The 20,396-nt window shown below is 39.1% G+C and overlaps 1 protein-coding gene across 1 annotated transcript in view; it reads left to right on the top strand.

The window, feature by feature from the left end:
- Positions 1-1,070: 1,070 nt before the first annotated feature.
- LOC124152204 (probable methyltransferase-like protein 24) overlaps positions 1,071-20,396 on the top strand; it is a 51,996-nt gene continuing 32,670 nt past the window's right edge. Inside the window, exon 1 of the mRNA XM_046525043.2 lies at positions 1,071-1,354. Coding sequence (XP_046380999.2) covers positions 1,216-1,354 — 139 coding nt within the window. The 5' untranslated portion in view covers positions 1,071-1,215. The remainder of the gene's footprint in view (positions 1,355-20,396) is intronic.

The raw sequence follows: 20,396 nt of genomic DNA, 5'->3' as shown, positions 1-20,396 counted from the left end.
TTTTTTTCTGATTTGTGAGATATCTCTGTGCTTTACCCATATTGCTCCGTCATCAGCGAACTTAGAAGTTTGGGTAGGAGAGTTGACATGGTCAAAAAGATCATTGATCATGATATTAAACAGGGTTGGGCTTATAATGCTGCCTTGTGGCGTGCCATTGTCCAGTGCCATAGGATCCGATCGATTGTTCCCTATTTTAACTGAAAGCGACCTGTCTTGCAGGAATGTACTGGAAGAAATGCCTTTTAACATTAACGGCAAGTCATGCGACACTGTGTCCTGGGTGGGTATTGCGATACAGCACCGGGGGGATTGCCCACTAATTCATGTTAAACCAACACAGGATCGATGTTTTCTGCAAGTGGATATTTGCGAATGTCATAGGGCTGACACGACACGTGTTAATAACTGTCAAAGCGCTTCTAAAATTACAACACATACTTTACATCTATAGACTAGTATTATATCTACCTATATAACACTTTAGTGTCTCATATTGCGGTAGCAAACACGGTGCTCAAAGTGAAGCCCTTTCCCCTCTACGTTCTCTCTATCAGAAGTGTTTGGCTTGTGTTGGGTCCGACTTGGCCCGGGCGGTCAAAATCTACTTTAAACATACAGATGTATCTTCAAATGTGTTTACATCTATAGATTAGTGTTATATCTACCTATACACCACTTTATAATGTCACAGTGTATCATTTAAAGAAACCTGGTCCGTTAAAGTCAAGCATTTTTACTACATTTTCTTAAGAAAATCTATGTCAGAAGTGTTCGGTCCGACTTGGCCCGGGCTGTCAAAATCAACTTTAACCTCACAGATGTTTCATCAAATGGATTCACATCTATAGATTAGTATTATATCTACCTATATACCACTTTATAGTGTCTCAGATCGCTGTACTTAAAGAAAAAAGGGGCTCAAAGTGAAGCCCTTTTCCCTCTACATTCTCAACATAGTCTCTATCAGAAGTGTTTGGCTTGTGTTGGGTCCGACATAGAAGTCAGAATTGAACAAAGTATGTATTTCATCTTCAACAGTTACAGTATTTATGATTAGGGACAGGGCTGTTTGAACTGGGTTGGTGACACACCCACGCCTGAACTGGGTCAAACACTGAGCTGAATAGTCAGGCCAACACGGAGGTACATCGGTCCATATAGACGTACACGCCCAGTCAAGTCAGTTACTGTGCCGGGTGCACCAGGTAAAACATGGCGTCAAGGACCAAGCAGTGGATAGTGCTCGTCGTGGCCTTTGTGGTGGCAGCGGTCGTTATTCATGATAGATATACACCCTATACCAACGTTGGATACCAAAAGGACAGTATCATCCAAATGATTTCAACAGAAGGTAACACTATGTTTGCTTAACATAAGACCAATATCATACCAGGTTTTACACGGCAGTTACATCAAGTTATCCCACTGAGTCATTTATTTATTCAATCACTACACATTGTAACATGGCAAGAAATAATCCTATGGTAAGGATGATAACAAAGGTTATTGGTGTGATCAGACCCGAGGGGTTTATTCTCCCTGCAGTGTTTTACAATAACCTTGCAATAGAGCGCCACATAACACAGCCAGGTAGCTGTGGCGGGTGCACGGGATAACAGGGGATAACAGGGGATAAACGTGGCCTTTAGGGTAGCTGGGGTCGTTTTTCATGAGAGAAATGTATGCCCTATGCCCTATGCCCTATGCCCTATGACATCAGCCAAGCGATGGGGTTTCTGGGGGTAATCGCGCGTCCCTACGCTCCTCTCTGCGATCTGTCATATACACATTGCAATGCCATTGAATAAGCCGTGGGATGTTGGGAGTTTTCTATATGTATTAGTGAAATTTGTTCCCGCAGTACACAAGCACGCGCTTTGGTATTACACAATATGTAATACAGCTGTGTGTTTATTAAACGGGTGATCTCTTCACGAGCAAATAAATACCCCATACCAATGGTGGATACCAACAGGTCAGTATTATCTAGTATCGACTCGATCCGTGTCTGGGCTGACAGTGACAGTCCACAGCAATCTATGAATTTACCTTATTGTCTATTTGTCACATCTTTATGATCAACTTTAAATTATCAGCCAATTGATCAATGGTGACGAAAACTAAAACAGGTTCATTAACAAGTTAGGAAATTTCTCCCGTCGCGTTTATCGTGTCGGCTATTTTGACGTCATGTACTTAATGTAAATGTATTACGACGCGCTGTCATTGTGACTGACATGCTGAGGTAGCTCTTAACAAAACTTTCTCGACTAATGGTGCTATTTGAATACATGTGTTGTATCAGATGTTGTGTATACATACGCTCATGTCACCTCTCTTTTTGAGGAACTATTTTATTCCGCGATACAGTGGCTGTCAGTGTAAACTTGAAGTCACACGTACTAAATACTATTGAGTTTAGATCTTGGCCTACATCCTTTGAGGCAAAAAACTGTGATAAAAAATTATAAGAATTGACTTTCACTTGTACGAGTGAGGGCAAAGCTGGATGAACATCGGAGCTTGCGTAAGTAAACCACCACGTGATATTCATACCCGTTACATTGGAGTGCAGTGACCCACTAGCGGATATATTCATCACACTTACGCAAAACAAAGTAGTTCCAATTCCATAAATAAAATGAAAAATTGTATTGTACGTGGTGTCTTTCGTTGATTTATTACATGCATAAATGTGCAACTTAAGTAGTCAGAAACGTTCTGAAATCTACTTGTTTGTTTGTTTGTTTTTATGGGTTTTTTTCATTGTAACCAAGAGAAATAGTCGGAAATGCCGATATGAAAACGTTGTTGTCGCTGTACGTGATGTTGTGTCACACAGGACGGAAACTTTGACAATTACTGTTGAATTTACCAAATCATTGAAATGTATCTGTTTTCTAATTCCATAACCCTTCTCACGATCCCCTTCTCAGGCATATTCTAAAAATATACAGCCATTGTATGTCTCAAAATAGAAGACATTGCTACACAGTGTAATATCCGAATTTGGTTTTGTTTACATTTCAAACACGTGTAGTTTTCCCAGCACAGCGTTCGTTTTCACATTAATTTATTTCGCCTGAGTTCATCTGGACAGTTTGTTCTGGTGACAAAGACCATTTAGCATTTGATTCTAAAACGTATGAGGAATTAATGGATGTATTTATCGCAGATGAATTTGAAAAATACGTGACGTAATTGGCATCTCATAATCGGAATACGTGGACGTGATTATGTCAACACTGTCCAGTATGGCGGATAGTTACTTCGGCGTTCGTGTTTGCACATTTTCTAACATTGTAACGTCATCGGCGACGTTTGATAATGATCAATAGTGACTTGATAAAAAAACATACTTCAGAGAGATCACCGAAATGCTTTTTTTGAAATTCAATTCAAATTTTAAATATTCAATATTTTGATTGCAGAATACACACTAAATAACGCTGTGAATGGGGATTTAGTAATGTGTCAAAAATGGAGAGATTTACGATGCTCCTAATTTTCAGAGGTCATTTTCAGTCATTTTCCTTTTTTCCTAAAATGAGGTTAAATGACATCACAGGACAGGGAATTTCCCATGGAATTGAAAACCTTGAAGAGTATTTGTGTGTAACAGGAATGGTTTAGGTGAATGAATAACTAAACGCAGGTTTATTTGTTGATGACAGTTGTTTAATACAGTAGCATAAATAACAGAGGCCATGTGAAAATAAATACACAGAGTTAAAATATGCACAATACCTACACATACAAATAAATCATTACATTATAACTTATTAACAAATATTAGAATCTTATATATGATCATATACATTGTTCTGATCCATCGTAATTAGTTTTATCTTACTTTACTCTAAATATTACAGGGGATTTATTATATAATAAATTGACAAACATAGCTTATCAATAATGGGAGAATGATGATAAATGTATTAATACATAACACACAATTTCAGTACATATCACCATAAATACATACAAAATATAAATGTCCTCACCAGGTGTATGGCACTGTGCCCTATGATGTCACAACATCAGACATCATTTGCTTTACCGGGATACACCTGAACATAAATATATATATATATATAACATAATTACATCAATATGTTTACATCCTTAGGTACATACAAAAACCCTAAAATATATATTCTAATCACTCACCTCATCATACAGACATACATGTGCAGTTGAGTGCAGAACTTTAATTTAAAGGTAAATAGCTCCAGTCTATCAATAAATGTACTCATTATGCTTAGTTACGCAATAAGTTAAGTAATATCAACATGAAAATGCTAATTAAGATTATCTATTATAAACATACTTACATACTTAAAGTATTTAAGCAAATTTAGCCTAACTTCATTTACCTGAATATGATGACTGATATGATATATATTTATCACACCTAACAATATAAGTACTATTAAAAGAAGTTAAGAAACCATACATATGCACCTTAACAAACCCTTCTAAGCACTAAATAGGAACACATACATGTACAAACATGCCACTAACCTGTGGCAGTTGATTGAATTATTTCAGCGATGAACTGAGAGCTTGTCTCCATACATAGTCAAATACAAGTGTAAATTGAATGAAACCTGGAGTGAAAAAGGAACGTTGATTTATTGTCCAACATTTCTGATCCTCACGGTCGTGGTAAGCAGGGCAGAGAATAGATTTTTGTCCCCTCGGGGATTCCCCATGAAAAGTAGTTCCGGTCAAAAATCGTGCAAAAGGTGAAGTTTATACTTTGTGGACGTCACTTTTCGAATATTGTTGAAACATGAACGGGTCATGTGATTAGCAAATAAACCAATCAAAGCATCGGAAATACCTTACACTTCAAAATAAGAACACATTCATGCAATCACTTCACAATCTAACGTTATGGTGCTACACTGGTTGTCAAAGCAAACGAGTTAAAAGACCGCCATCACCGAAACACCACGGCAAGAAATAATCCCATGGTAAGGATGAGAACAAAGGTTATGGAGGTAAACAATTTCCCAAATGCTCCCATTGGTAAGTGACCAAATATAAGGCAATGCCAAGGACATGTTCGAACAAAATTCAATTGATTTATTCATAATAGAACTTGAGAAAAAAAATTCCCAAATTCTCTATGAAGGCTCGTACAGAGTATTATTCATTTTGTAGGGAAGTCGGAAGTACCTGGCAGTTGTTGTTGCACGAGTGAAGGTTGTGGTGTGTGTAGAAACTCAGTGTGCCTTGACCGATTAAAATATCTGGTTTTGAATCTGTAGGTGAAACATATTTAATCTCGATACAAAATCCCACAATCACATCTGGTGCCTGGACATCGAACGAATGTTTCCCTACCGTGGTACAGATAGTCGATGTCCCAGCAGCGCACCACCGTTCATACACATATATACCGTGGTACAGATAGTCGATGTCCCAGCAGCGCACCACCGTTCATACACATATATACCGTGGTACAGATAGTCGATGTCCCAGCAGCGCACCACCGTTCATACACATATATACCGTGGTACAGATAGTCGATGTCCCAGCAGCGCACCACCGTTCATACACATATATACCGTGGTACAGATAGTCGATGTCCCAGCAGCGCACCACCGTTCATACACATATATACCGTGGTACAGATAGTCGATGTCCCAGCAGCGCACCACCGTTCATACACATATATACCGTGGTACAGATAGTCGATGTCCCAGCAGCGCACCACCGTTCATACACATATATACCGTGGTACAGATAGTCGATGTCCCAGCAGCGCACCACCGTTCATACACATATATACCGTGGTACAGATAGTCGATGTCCCAGCAGCGCACCACCGTTCATACACATATATACCGTGGTACAGATAGTCGATGTCCCAGCAGCGCACCACCGTTCATACACATATATACCGTGGTACAGATAGTCGATGTCCCAGCAGCGCACCACCGTTCATACACATATATACCGTGGTACAGATAGTCGATGTCCCAGCAGCGCACCACCGTTCATACACATATATACCGTGGTACAGATAGTCGATGTCCCAGCAGCGCACCACCGTTCATACACATATATACCGTGGTACAGATAGTCGATGTCCCAGCAGCGCACCACCGTTCATACACATATATACCGTGGTACAGATAGTCGATGTCCCAGCAGCGCACCACCGTTCATACACATATATACCGTGGTACAGATAGTCGATGTCCCAGCAGCGCACCACCGTTCATACACATATATACCGTGGTACAGATAGTCGATGTCCCAGCAGCGCACCACCGTTCATACACATATATACCGTGGTACAGATAGTCGATGTCCCAGCAGCGCACCACCGTTCATACACATATATACCGTGGTACAGATAGTCGATGTCCCAGCAGCGCACCACCGTTCATACACATATATACCGTGGTACAGATAGTCGATGTCCCAGCAGCGCACCACCGTTCATACACATATATACCGTGGTACAGATAGTCGATGTCCCAGCAGCGCACCACCGTTCATACACATATATACCGTGGTACAGATAGTCGATGTCCCAGCAGCGCACCACCGTTCATACACATATATACCGTGGTACAGATAGTCGATGTCCCAGCAGCGCACCACCGTTCATACACATATATACCGTGGTACAGATAGTCGATGTCCCAGCAGCGCACCACCGTTCATACACATATATACCGTGGTACAGATAGTCGATGTCCCAGCAGCGCACCACCGTTCATACACATATATACCGTGGTACAGATAGTCGATGTCCCAGCAGCGCACCACCGTTCATACACATATATACCGTGGTACAGATAGTCGATGTCCCAGCAGCGCACCACCGTTCATACACATATATACCGTGGTACAGATATTCGATGTCCCAGCGCACCACCGTTCATACACATATATACCGTGGTACAGATATTCGATGTCCCAGCGCACCATCGTTCATACACATATATTAGTGTAAGTAATTTAGACTATCCATGTTTTCATTCTGTTCCCCGAAATCTAAATACTTATAATACTGTATGATCATAACGTGTGTTTCCCATGTCACTTTTTCAGAGGCCATACCTGTCACATTATTCTCAGATATATGACGGAAAGTCCCAAAGTAATTCCCCGTCACGGGATAAGCAACTCACCAGTGTGTCATACTTGCAAATGCATTTCGTTTGTGACTTCTTTGTGAACTTTGCAACAGAATGTGTGGCCTTTGAATGAGGTGTCTGTTATATCATCTGATTCGTCTGCTACATTTATCCTATAGTCTAATTTCTACATTAGTGTTCAGAGTGTTTTGAGCATGTTGAGAAAGAGGATTAATTGTGTGCTGTACCATGGAGTTTGCTGGAGTCTGTATTAGTGTTTGGAGGATATCGCATTCTTACTGGTCAAGCACCTTCAATTGGGGTTATCCCAGTTTTGTTAGCCCCAAAAGGCAACGGCACAAGCTGAAAACAGCACTGGACAAAATATCATCCTTTCCAAAAAATCCAAAACTTGGAAATACCACCATTCCAATATTTGGAAAGGTCATATTTCCAAGCTTGGATTTGTTTGGATTTGTTTGGAAATGTTTGGAAATGTTTGGAAATGTTTGGATACAACATGTCATAATCATATCTGTTAAAAGTTGTACAACTTTTGACCTTATGTGAGATTAGTAATGACATGAAAGTAAATAATTAAGAGTATTTTGGCACTATGTACCACGAAAAGACCAAATCATGAGCAAATTTAACTAAAAGAAATTCTGTCATTTAAAGTGGCTACTCTTTATATTTAATTTCTTATCTTCCTTGTCTATAATTATATGACATTGACTTTGAACTTTGAACAATTAAACAAATATTTTGTTTTCCCATACCGCCTTACGGTTGTCGTAGAACAAAGACCGTTTCGAGATATAGAGGGCCTCATTATTATAATTTGAACTAATATACATATGTACATAATAGTACTAGGTATAAATGAATTTTGATAAGTGTTCGTACAAGAATATGAACTTCGAATTATCTCGGAATTATGCGCAACACATAGGGCTGAAAATTTTATAATTGTTCTGGAACTATCTGACGGTAATTCAAAACAGGGAACAAGATTTCGTCAAATGAATCATCTAGCCAGGAATGCAACGATTTAAATGCTGACAAAATGAATAAACATATCTGGAACAGAGTAGACTGTTCATGTGGACAATTATATGCTACGTCTATTGCCAATGAAGTTTATCACCCCATGTTATAGCATTTGTTTCATATAAAAGATAGAAACCAAATAAATGGGACAATTTGTTGTTATGAATTAGCTTTACCTCTGTGACATATCACACAACTAAATGTGAATATGTTTATCAAATAATCAATTACAGTAGTTAACCTAGTGTCCTTATTTATACACAATTTTAATTATGTATTGGGGTACAATATATAATACACATATACACGGAATGATTTCTTATTTTGTCAATTTAATCATAACCCAAATCATACAAATCAAAGTGTGAAAGTAGTGACTAACTTTATGATCAAGGGTATAAATACTCAATTGTATCTATTAATCCTAATAGTATAACAATAAACCCTGTGTATATACTGAGCATATTTAGATACATCCGGATCTACGACCGCAGCCATATAATCAATCAAGGAAAGTATATTAGATTGAATTACAAATGTGCTATCACTTAAACAAAATTTTCCGTTATCCACGTAAGCCTAAACCTGGGAGAAATAAAGTTCTGTTCTGTTCTGAAGACGCCGTCATGATTAGTTGGCGCCAGTCTAGACTGTTCGATCAACGTGAATATACAAACCGTGATGTTACTTGACCAGTTGATGACACCTGTCAAACTCAAAGTGCCCCTAGTCCTCCACCCACCATGTGTAATACTTTTGCGTACTTGATTGTTTAATTTGCCGTTATATCACTGTTAGGCTGAGTGATGAGAGAATACATTTTGTTGTTTTGTTAACGATCGTTTCCATTTTCAACGTGGTAACCTTATAAGTGACTCACTTTTTTATCATGATAAAATGAAACATATTAAAATAATCAGAGGGACTGACAGTCGCATTTTTCGCATAAATGTCATGCTCGCATTAATTTCATGATTTACTGAAGATAGATTTGAACATTTCTGAGCAACGATCATCTTTGGGTAAGGGAAGTAATCTTGTCTCCGCTTGCAATTGGATTCAGTTCCGAGATCGCAGCTTGACTGTTCGGCACGGCAGAAAGGCGGCATCCATGTTGTTCACGCTCCGCTGATCACGGGGCCTCATTTGTCTGTATTCTGCTTATGAGCCGGGATGCGCATGAAACACGGGTGTCAAAACGAATATATTTACCAATTATACGTACGGTCAATTAGCCAGTCCAAGAGACAATACGGTGTCTAGCCGGGAGAGCCACATTTCAGAAATGGCTATTGCCGGTAGAGCCACATTTTCAGCTGAGTGCATTTCACCTATTCTAGCGGGTAATTACTTAATCCGATTACCGATACCTTTATATGAGTGTCCCACATTTAAATTATTAAGCGTGGTGTTCTTTAGAGATACCTTTAAATGAGTGTCCCACATTAGTTGGACTTTGAACGTGCAGCTCACAATGCCGTGACTGATGTATTTCCTGGGACATTAGTTAGAGGGTGTTTCTTTCACCCAAAGTTATTCAAGCTTCTTGTTATGCAATTTAAACTATAATGTAATTCAGAGACATTACGCATGCGTGCACACTTTGACGAAAACAACTGCACATACACAGCCCGGATGTGATGCCTTGAGGCTGCAACGTTCCCACAACTACTTGTGTGCAACGACTTCGGTATGTGATATCCCCAGAGATAACATTAACATACACACTTAAACTCACGATAAACTCATAGACACCAACAGGCATTTATCATGAAACATACAACTGCGCAGTTGGTGATCATGAAACGTAAACGATACCCAAAATTGTTTAAGCTGAAAACGCCCAGCCGACAGGTAGCAAACAAAGTGACGATTTAAGCTTATTTCTCAGAAAAAAACACCTGTTTTTGCCAAACAGGACTGATTTATATTGTTAGGTAACGTATATACATACCAGGTTTGAGCCGAGAGCTGCCCCAAGCTGGGCCATGTTGCCGGGTCCCACAGATGCTCTATGCTGAGGTGGTTGGTTGGTTTGTTGTTTAACGCCGCACTCAGCAATATTCCGGTCTGTAAATAATCGAATCTGGACCAGACAATCCAGGGATTAATATCATGAGCATCGATCCACGCCATTAGGATCGATGACATGCATCAACTAAGTCAGCGAGCCTGACCACCCGATCCCGTTAGTCGCCTCTTACGACAAGCATAGTCGCCTTTTTCGGCAAGCATGGGTTGCTGAAGACCATTTCTACCCCGGATCTTCAGATGTGACATGTCTGGGACTTAGCTACTTACCGGGCCAGTCCAATGTCCGTATACCTTCTCGTCTGAGATAATCGATGGCGACCTTGGCACGATATGGTCTGGCATTGTCATCTTGCAGTTCAACATATCTGCCGATTTTTCAAACGAATGGAACGACCGGACGTTTCGTCAACACATCGCTGGACTGTCAAATTTCTATTCACAATAACCAAATCACTTCGCCTGTCATGTGTGATACCGCCCCACACCATAACTCAACCACCCTCAAACTGGTCAAGTTAAAGAATTGTGCCCTGGCATAACGCTCGCCACTTCGTCGCCAACAACGTGCTCTGCCATCTGTGAATGTATGTAAACATGTTGTAACGTCATGGGCGCAAATCCCGTCCCTGGTGTTGCCAAGCCCACCCCACCCCCAATCTTTGCCGCCTATGGTAAGCTGTTTGGGGCACATCCTTCAAAGGACGCCTTGCATTCAGGCTGGTTGCATAAATCCGTTTTTTTAACGATAGCTGTTGAAATTCGTCTTCCTGGTATTGTTTCTGTTATATTATACTCTATTGCACACAGCATCAGATGTGAATCTATTGCGCAGTGCAATTTGTGCAATGAGACGATCTTGTCAGTGTGTCGTTTTTTAGGCCTGTTCATTTAGGCATTGCCTTGGAGGCATTTCAGCGTGTGCTTAGCTCAAGGCAGGCAAACAAATAACCTTCTTGTGGATACCAGCCCACGTAGGAATATACGGTAATGAAAACGCCGATAAAGCAGCTAAACTATCCCTCAAAATCCCAGAAATAAGCTTAAACTTACCCATCTCAAAATCAGAAATTAAAAGTGTAAACAAGCAAAAAATCACAAAAATGGCATAACCTATATCTAAACTCAAATAGCCAAATCAAAAAAGTGCTCAGCAAACCACTAACCAAACCAAAAATTCTCCATCCATAAAAAAAATCGACAGAGTAATCACTAAACTCCAAACAGGACACACCAACCTAAATAACCACCTAAAAAAAAATTAAAAAACACACTACAGGTAACTGCCCACACAAGGTCTGGTGATGGACTATAAGGAAGATGAGGAGGTGAAGAAGCTGGTGAGAAGAGCTGCTGCCCTCCCTCTACTACCTCGTGACAAAGTGGATGATGTGTGGCTTGATGCCATTGCTGACTCTCCTGCTGGCCCTAAAGTGACTGCCTTCATGGACTACGTGACAACCAGTTGGGTTCAAGGAGGGGCCTTCATGCCAGAGATTTTGAACCATTTCGAAAACCAAGGCCACCGTACCAACAATCACCTTGAAGTGTGGCACAACAAGATAAAGAAACTTGCCAAGAAGTGCCACCCGAACATCTAGGAGGTAGTGAAGCTATTTCAGCGAGAGCAGTCACTCAAAGAGGTTGCAGTCCTGAGACTCTCTCACCAGTGGTCAGAACCTTCACGAAGAAAGAAGTACAAGGCAATCGATGCACGTATTGCGTCCCTCAAGATCCAGCTCCTGAACCAACACCTGAGTGACCACGTGGGCGACCTCCTTCATCTGCAGTAATGACATTAAATCCATTATGATATTCATATGCTATTCATATTCATCAATGTAAAGTTTTGATGAATATGTTATCCTTATTGAATAAAAAATGAGAAAACAAGACTTGTTTTGTTATATACGGTAACCTGTTAGAATCACAAAGCATGTTTTGACAGCATAGCCGCGAGAGCCACATTATACAATCACGCAACCATAACCATTGCCGCGAGAGCCACATCAATTTGGGCTATCTATTTTCGAAATGTGGCTTTGCCGGCCTGTAACCGACAATACCCTGGTTCTACCACCTTTAGGTGTAATTACGTCGCATGCCCCTGGTTCACGGTTCGTCTGATCGCCCGTCATAAAACCACGATGTTTATTTACCTGGAGCCTCCGACAGCGCCGACTTCCTGTGTACATGTACGTACATGGCAATAAATGGTTTGACAGTTGTTTGACGGAATCAATCAATAATTATTGACACAGTGATGTAATTCAAATTTGTCACTATTCACAACTCCTATTTTTATTTTTCTATTGTTCAGCTGTATTTTCGACCAGTTTTATATGTATAAAAAATCTTCTCTTGTATTTATAAACTGAATGTAATGCTACTACGTCACAGCCGCCTCGTTAATTAAGGGCTGGAATGTTTTTGTGAAGGCAGTTAGAGCAGACGAATTTCCCCCCTCGCTGTATAAAGGCGGTCGCTAACAATATAAACTAGTGTCCAAAAGAAACGATACCACCTGTTTGCAACGACATAAAAGAAAAACTAAACAATGTAGAAGTTTAGGGTTGGTGTTATGCTTTTGAGAAATCCTTTCACAACATCTGTACAAAATTTTTATTTCAATAAAATCTGTACAACCAATATGACAAGCCTTTAAAGATGGGTGGGGTCGAAAAATGAACATTTCGTTAGAGCACTGATCACAGAAACAACGGGAAATGTCACACCACACGTCTCAAAGTCAAGTCAGTAGCGGGTATGTCCACCGTGAGCATCAATACATGCCAGAACACGCCTACGGACTGAGTGATGCGTTGCCATTCCTCGAGGAGACATCGTTCCAAGTCCTGGACGTTGACTGGAGGCACACGGCGACGTCGGATTTGCCGATCGAGGTGGTCCCATTAGTGCTCGATGGGATTCATGTCCGGTATACAAGCTGCCGTCCATCGTTTCTGAAGATGAGGAATCTGCTCTCATCAGAGAACATAACACGTGCCCAGTCCCGCCGTTGCCAACGTCGAACTCGCCTGGCCCAGATCAGTCTGTTGTTCCGGTGTCGAGGCGTCAGGAGCGGTCCGCGGTAGGGATGACGTGGCCGGATACCATACTGCCGTAGTCTCCTGTAGACGGTCTGTCGACTGATCCTGTGTCCCAGTGCTGTAGCCGCCGTGGACGTCGCTGTTACGGTGCGGTTCCTCAGGTGTAATACCCAGATGTAACGATCTTCACGGGGCGTGGTTACTCGTGGTCTTCCACTCCTGGGCCTGTCTGACGTCTGACCTGTCTGACGTAACCGCTGCATCAACCTGGTGATAGTGATGCGTGCGCAGCCCAACCTTCTGGCTCCTTGTTGGACCATTTCAACGGCTCTCTCTCTCTCGATGGCTGTCAAACGTGGCATATCTTGTGTTCTTTTTGTTGCTGTGATATCAACGTGTCTGATCAGCCGTTTTATACAGTTTTTCTGCACGTGCAGAACATGCTAGAGAGGGAAATGTCACTTTCACGAAATTTACGTTTTTTCGCGGAAGTGATCACGTGTTCCCGGTATTTTTTATCGACTATGCTGTGTTTGGGATGTGCAATACGAATTGGCATGTTTTCATACTTGACAATTCACTTAGTAAAAAACAATTTTGAAAATAAGTTGGTATCGTTTCTTTTGGACACTAGTTTATGTGTATTTTTACTGTTTTTGGCTTGATTTGATTGTCCTTTGGTGAAAACAAATGTTCAATTGTGAAAGCAAACCCTTTTCCCCTGAACGTTAAAAGACAGCTGACTTTGTTTTTGTCTGAAATATCAACGTTTGGAGTCGTTTTTATATTCGGAAATCCATATTATGGTTAATATTTATAATATAATATGGACAATGGTAAAATTCATTATCACAGTTTAAGTGCTATTCACAAATGTATGTAAATCTACTTCGTGATGAATGAAGCATGGCAATAAATGTATGTATCTGATTCTTCATTTGTTCTGTATTCTTTGATGAGAATGAGTTTCGTTAATGATGATCACTCTCACAGATTTTTTGATAAGAGGATAGGACTTTAACTGGAGAATAGTTATGAAAAATATATATATAAGTATAGGCGGTCTGTGCACATGTAGTGAAACTGATACCACATTGATTTGCTAATCGGGACTTGGAAATCATAGTCTGTCATTAAATTGATTCTAAAATATATGGTTTTGACTGCAGTACGTCCTGACATCATAATATTATGTTGTAAACAACTTATCTTATCTTATGTTAAGTAAAACAATTATTGATAACTTCCTGAATTCCAATTGTTCAGAACAGAACAGAACTTTATTACGCTCAGGCCGAGATCCTCGGCATATGAGGTACAAAATGACAGCAAAATACACATTATAATAGCGGATATGTGGTTAGCCGGAAGATTTTACAATTTGCATTACATATTTACAGAATTTACTAAGGTTTTTTAATACAGATATCTCTTTACAAGTGAAAAGTCTTTGAAATTTAATCATATTAGGTCTTTTAGAATATGTAGGTAGGATATACAAAATTCTTTCTTTAGTAAAATATGGACATTTAAAAATATAGTGAAATTCATCTCCAATATCATCAATAAAACACAGTTTACATTTTCTTTCACAAATAGGTATCCCATTCCATCTTCCTTTTTCAATTGGTAAGTGGTGGCATGAAGTACGCAATAAAAGTAGAGGGATAGCTTTATTTAGGGGTAGGGACGTCAGATAACTTTCTAATTCAAATTGTGGTTTCAAGAGAGAATAGACTACACTTTTTTTTTTAATTTTCAACCTCAGAGCTCCAGGTTTGTTTAGCATGATCAGTTAAAATAGAGTGAGCTGTTGCTTTGAGCCAGGAAGATGAAACAGGAGACTGTGACAACCATACATAACTTAAACCAATATTGTTCAGAACATTTTGAATACAGGAAATCCAGTCATAGTTGTAAACACCTGTATTATGGATGTTATATACAATAGAGTAAATGATTGAAGATATTTTGCTGGATTTATCTGTAAGTAATTTCGACCAAAAGGTTAACATACCGGTTTTAACATCAACAGATAACGGAACTCTACCTAGTTCACCGTAAAGCATGCATAAAGGGGTACTCTTTTTAACAGGTAATAATTTTCTCATGAAACAAATGTGTTCATTTTCAATTTGTTTTAGATTAACAAAACCCCATAATTCACAACCATATAATAAGATTGGTTTTACCATTGTGTCAAAAAGATATAATTGGCATTGAATTGATAAATTAAGGTTTCGGCTTTTACGTAGTACGAAATACATGGATTTTGTAGCCTGTTGACATAGATTAGCAATGGATGCTTTAAAAGAACACTTTTTATCAAATATAACACCAAGATATTTGTATTCAGTGACATATTCTAAAGGAACACCATGGAGATAAATATCTTTACTCATATCATTTTTATTACCACCAAATATTAGAATTTTAGTTTTATCAATATTGATAGTTAATTTCCAAATTTTGCAATATGATTCAAAATGCTTGATAGCTTTTTGGAGATTCGTTTTTGAGGAAGCGAGAAGGACAGTGTCATCGGCATATGAAAGAGCAAACAATTTAATAGATAAATCTAGCATGGAATGTGTTATTTCTGAGTTAATTAACAGACCTGGACAGTCTTTGGACATTAAAAATGTTTCTAAGTCATTTAGAAACAAAGAAAATAGAACAGGTGATAAGTTTTCTCCTTGTCTAACTCCTACAAGGCAAGGGAAAAAATCTGATTCAATGCTATGTACCTTTACACACGATTTTATACCACTATACATGGATTTCAAAATTCTGAGACATTTGCCATCTATACCTTGGCTGAACAGTTTACTCCACAAGGCAGTCCTTCTTACATTATCGAAAGCCTTTTTAAAATCAATAAAACAACAAAATAATTTCTTTTTTCTTGATTTAAATAAATCTACAAGGCATTTAAGGGTGAATATGTGACCACTTGTAGAATATCTTTTACGGAAACCAGTCTGCGCTTCGGATAAAATATTTTGGTCTTCTATAAAATTTTGGATTCTATTACTAATAATGCTTGTAAAAACTTAAAAGACTGATTGGTCTATAATTTTCTGGATCATATTTGTCACCTTTACCTTTATAAATAGGACGAATTATACCACTGAGCCACTGCTCTGGATAAACACCATCATCTAAAATTTTGTTAAGTAACCTTACATATACAGGTAGCATAATGACTTGAGTGGTTTTAATATATTCATTAATAACTTTATCAGGGCCACATGCTTTATTATTTTTCAAATTTGCTATGGCAATCAAAATTTCATCACGTGAAATGGCACCATTCAAAACAGAGTTACAATCTTCAATGCTTATATCAAATTGATCAGTGAGATCATCAGACTCTTCATCAGGTGCATCATTTAATTTCTGAAAATATGTAAAAACTTCCTCGAGTGGTGGTAAATCTTTATCTTTATTATCATTCCGCAACAGTTTCCAAAATGATTTAGAGTCCTCTTTACGTAATTTAAATAATTTGTCCTGTATGTCAGATCTATGAAGGTTATGATATTTTGCCAAAGTGTTTTTGTAAGCCTTGCTTGCATTGATTAGCCTTCTTTTGTTTTGGACACTTTTATGTTTTTGAAATATTGATTTAGCCTGATGATATTTACCTCTACTGATCTTACAATCACGACCAAACCAAGGCTTTTTCTGTCGCCTTTTATGTTCAAACATAGCATTGGTAGGTTGTCTAAAACCAAACACAGATTTGGCACTTTCAATAAATACATTGTTAATATTGTTTACTAGATTGTTTAGAGCTTCTTGGTCCTCGGTTACAGTTATCAATGTCCGAAACAATGTTATCGATTTCACCCTGGCGAGAATTAATTACATCATGAAATTGAGAAGCATCTCGTTTGTCCCAGCGTCGGTAGGTGCACGTGGAGTCCGTGCTGCTGTCAGCTTCTGTCCTTGATTGACAGTTCATGTTGACGTCACACATGTTGATACTCAATGTCAAAGCACAATGGGCATCAGACAGAATAGGGTCAAAATCTAGGACACTAAAATCACATATTCTTTTCAGTAAATTCAATGAACAAATACTATAATCAACTAAGCTACAACCTTTACAAGTTGCTTTACCAATGTGTTTGTCATCACCAAAACGACCATTTATGATAAACAGATTATTATTTCTACAAATATCAATCAATCTGTAGCCATGGTTGTTTGCCCTACCCACATCTGATGAGTGTCTATTGATGTCTATTCCAAGTGAAGAGAACAAAGATAGTACACCAGTTTCATCAAATACATCATCATGAATTCCAATGTAATCACAAACCGTCTCTGACATTTCAATAAAATCTAATATAGTTCTTGTTCTTGCATTGAAGTCTCCCAGCAGTATAATTTCACAGTCATTTGCATATTTATTTAAATCATACCAATGTCAACAAATAAGGAGATATTGAAATATGGGGACTTTTCTGGGGGAATATATACTGCTCCAATAAGCAAGTCTTTATCTGTTTGAAGTATATCTTTTTGGAAACTTTTATCCAAAGGACACACTCTGTACTAGTGTGTATACATTTGATATATTTATTCAAGAATTTCTTAGCTAAAATTGCAATACCTCCTGATCTGACTCTAGAGTCTCTGTTTCTAACATACACATCATAGCCAGGTATATCGATAGTATCAACATCATCCAGTTTAGTCTCTGCAAGTAAGATAAAGTCATAGTTGTTGATATAGGTATGAAAATCAGGATTTATGAGTTTGCTTAAGAGTCCACAAACATTAATGAAGAAGAATGTTAGGGTATTCATGTTTGTACAACTTCCTTAACTTCCCTAGTCAGAGGTTTGTCTGTCAGAATTGTACCTGGCTTTCTTCTCTGGTCTGTTGTGGGTAGGGGTGAGGGATGAGGGGGGCTCTCTGTCAGAGTGCAGGGCGGGGAAGTCCACATTAGGGTCTATGTCAGGGGTTGAGTCAGGGTAGATTCTCTTCCCATCAATGTACAGTCTATCTCTGACAAATGAAGTTGTGTGGCCATTACTCTTAGCTTGTTTATATCTGTGTCACAGCTGTTTTCTCCTTTGTTGTATTTCATAAGGGAAATGTTCATTTATCCCCACTGATGAGCCCTTAAGTTTGTGACCTTGACTTTTAACAACGTCCCTGTCCCTCTTGGATGTGAAGGCAACTAGAATAGGTCTAGGTTTAGTTTGATCACTCCTCTTCTTTCCCAACCTGTGTACTTTTTCCAATTCAATGGACTTTGCTATTTTCAAATTGTTTTCTATCACATTTTGTGCTTTCACTTCTACATTCTCCTCCTCTGTCAATGAACAGAATTTTTCACAGCTCTGGCGTGAGACAACAATAAATTAGATGTTACCAAGGTAACCTCCCAAAACCCCTACATCCCATTTCCCCTACAGCTTAAGACAACAAAGTTCACGGTCCATGGCACTGCTAATCCCTAGTCTGTTACCTATTTCATACAATGGAACAACCCAAGAAACTCGAATAGATTGAGATAAATATTTAATTACGATTACGATATTATTCAAAATTCATAATACATTATAATAAAATGTTCATTTTTCAAAATTCATAATACATTATAACAAAATGTTCATTTTTCATCTCAACTGTAAATCGTCTCATCTCAGTTTCTCAGTGTAATAATTGTTTCTTCCTATTGTTATTTTTGTAATTTCTAAAAATTGTCTTCTCATCATACAGGCATCTTTCATCACACTTACATTAATTCTTTCTTTTTTTTACTTTCCTTTAAGTCCCCTAATCCCCTAAAGCTCAACCCCTTTCATTTCTACTACCTCTACTCCAGACCTTAATCTCTCCTTTAGGTGAGTTCATAATGCCAGACAGGTAAATGCCGCGTGTTGTTTTAACTAATTGTAGGGGAACTGGGTTGTAGGGGAAATGGGATGTAGGGGTTTTGGGAGATAACCGTTACCAAAGATTGTCCATTTTATGATCTTAGGTACATGTCGGCGCACTTACATGTGAGCCGTCTAGACGACTGTCTGTTTTGTAATTAAATGGCAGCTGCCATCCAGCCGAATACTTAATCTTGAGACCTTTTACACTGCAAACACGAAAACGTCGTTTTTTTCCGTATATGGTCATTGGACGGAAAAACGACTAAAAATTCATTAAAATTGATTAATTGGTGAGCGTCTAGAAAGTGTGCAGAAAATGGTCGAGTTTTTCAAGCGTAAAATGGACGGAAAAACGATGCTTTTTGCTCCGCCTTGTACAGCTGTTAATGGCCAATCAGCTGGCGCTGGTCCCCCGACGCACGTGATTCCCAAGGCTTCCTTTCGAAAGCTTTAGGTTTCGTATTTCTGGCATGCCTTGCTCTAGTATCTGTCGCGCGCAGTGCAGCGAGATTTGCTGATAAGCCAGTTTTAGGATATGCAACATGTAAATGGAATTCAGGCACGCGCCAAGAAGTCAAACCAAACAATGTTACCAAGTTTATTGTGGTAACATATCCCTCGGCTATGAACAGTTACCCCTATCGAATTATGGGTTGTGTTTCATTTGGTTATAATGATAACAAAAAATTTAATGTGAAGTTTACAAGATATACGGCTAGGACGAGAGGTCGGTCACATGACGTTCTTCACGTGACTGTATTCTTGAAATGGCGTAAACACTGACTACTTCCACATTCCTGGGGAAAACCCTTGGAATTCCCTGGTACGAATTCATACAGAAGCGTGGTTGCATGCCCGTTTAAAGGAGCACTGATCTAACGCAATTCCCGGGACTGGTTGTTGCCTTTGTTATTGGTTTTTCCCCGTGAGTACCCGGATGATACGCAACGCAACAGAGCGTGACCGGAGACTGGGCTACCGTCTGCAAGGACAGCTAAATAAACTTGGAGGCTGGAGGCAATATTTGTTTTACGAATGTTTGCATAAACACTGATTGGTTAACTGTGATCTATAAAGATTTCGACAAAGGGCGCATGTTAATTAATTTCTTCACCCTAAACAGACAAAAAGAACGGCTGAGCTCATCGGATGTCCTCATTTGGAAATACCCCAGATGGTTATAGTTATAGTCGGATTCCGTCGATAATACGATTACCAATCCCTTGTTGTCATCCACGTTTTCTCGTATAACCCTACACTTG

Source organism: Haliotis rufescens, unplaced genomic scaffold (genome assembly GCF_023055435.1).
Source record: "Haliotis rufescens isolate VD_foot unplaced genomic scaffold, xgHalRufe1.0.p SCAF_30, whole genome shotgun sequence".
In the NCBI taxonomy this organism is placed as follows: Eukaryota; Metazoa; Mollusca; class Gastropoda; order Lepetellida; family Haliotidae; genus Haliotis; species Haliotis rufescens.
The sequence above is the reverse complement of the archived record's forward strand: the minus strand, read 5'-3'. Positions and strand labels throughout refer to the sequence as shown.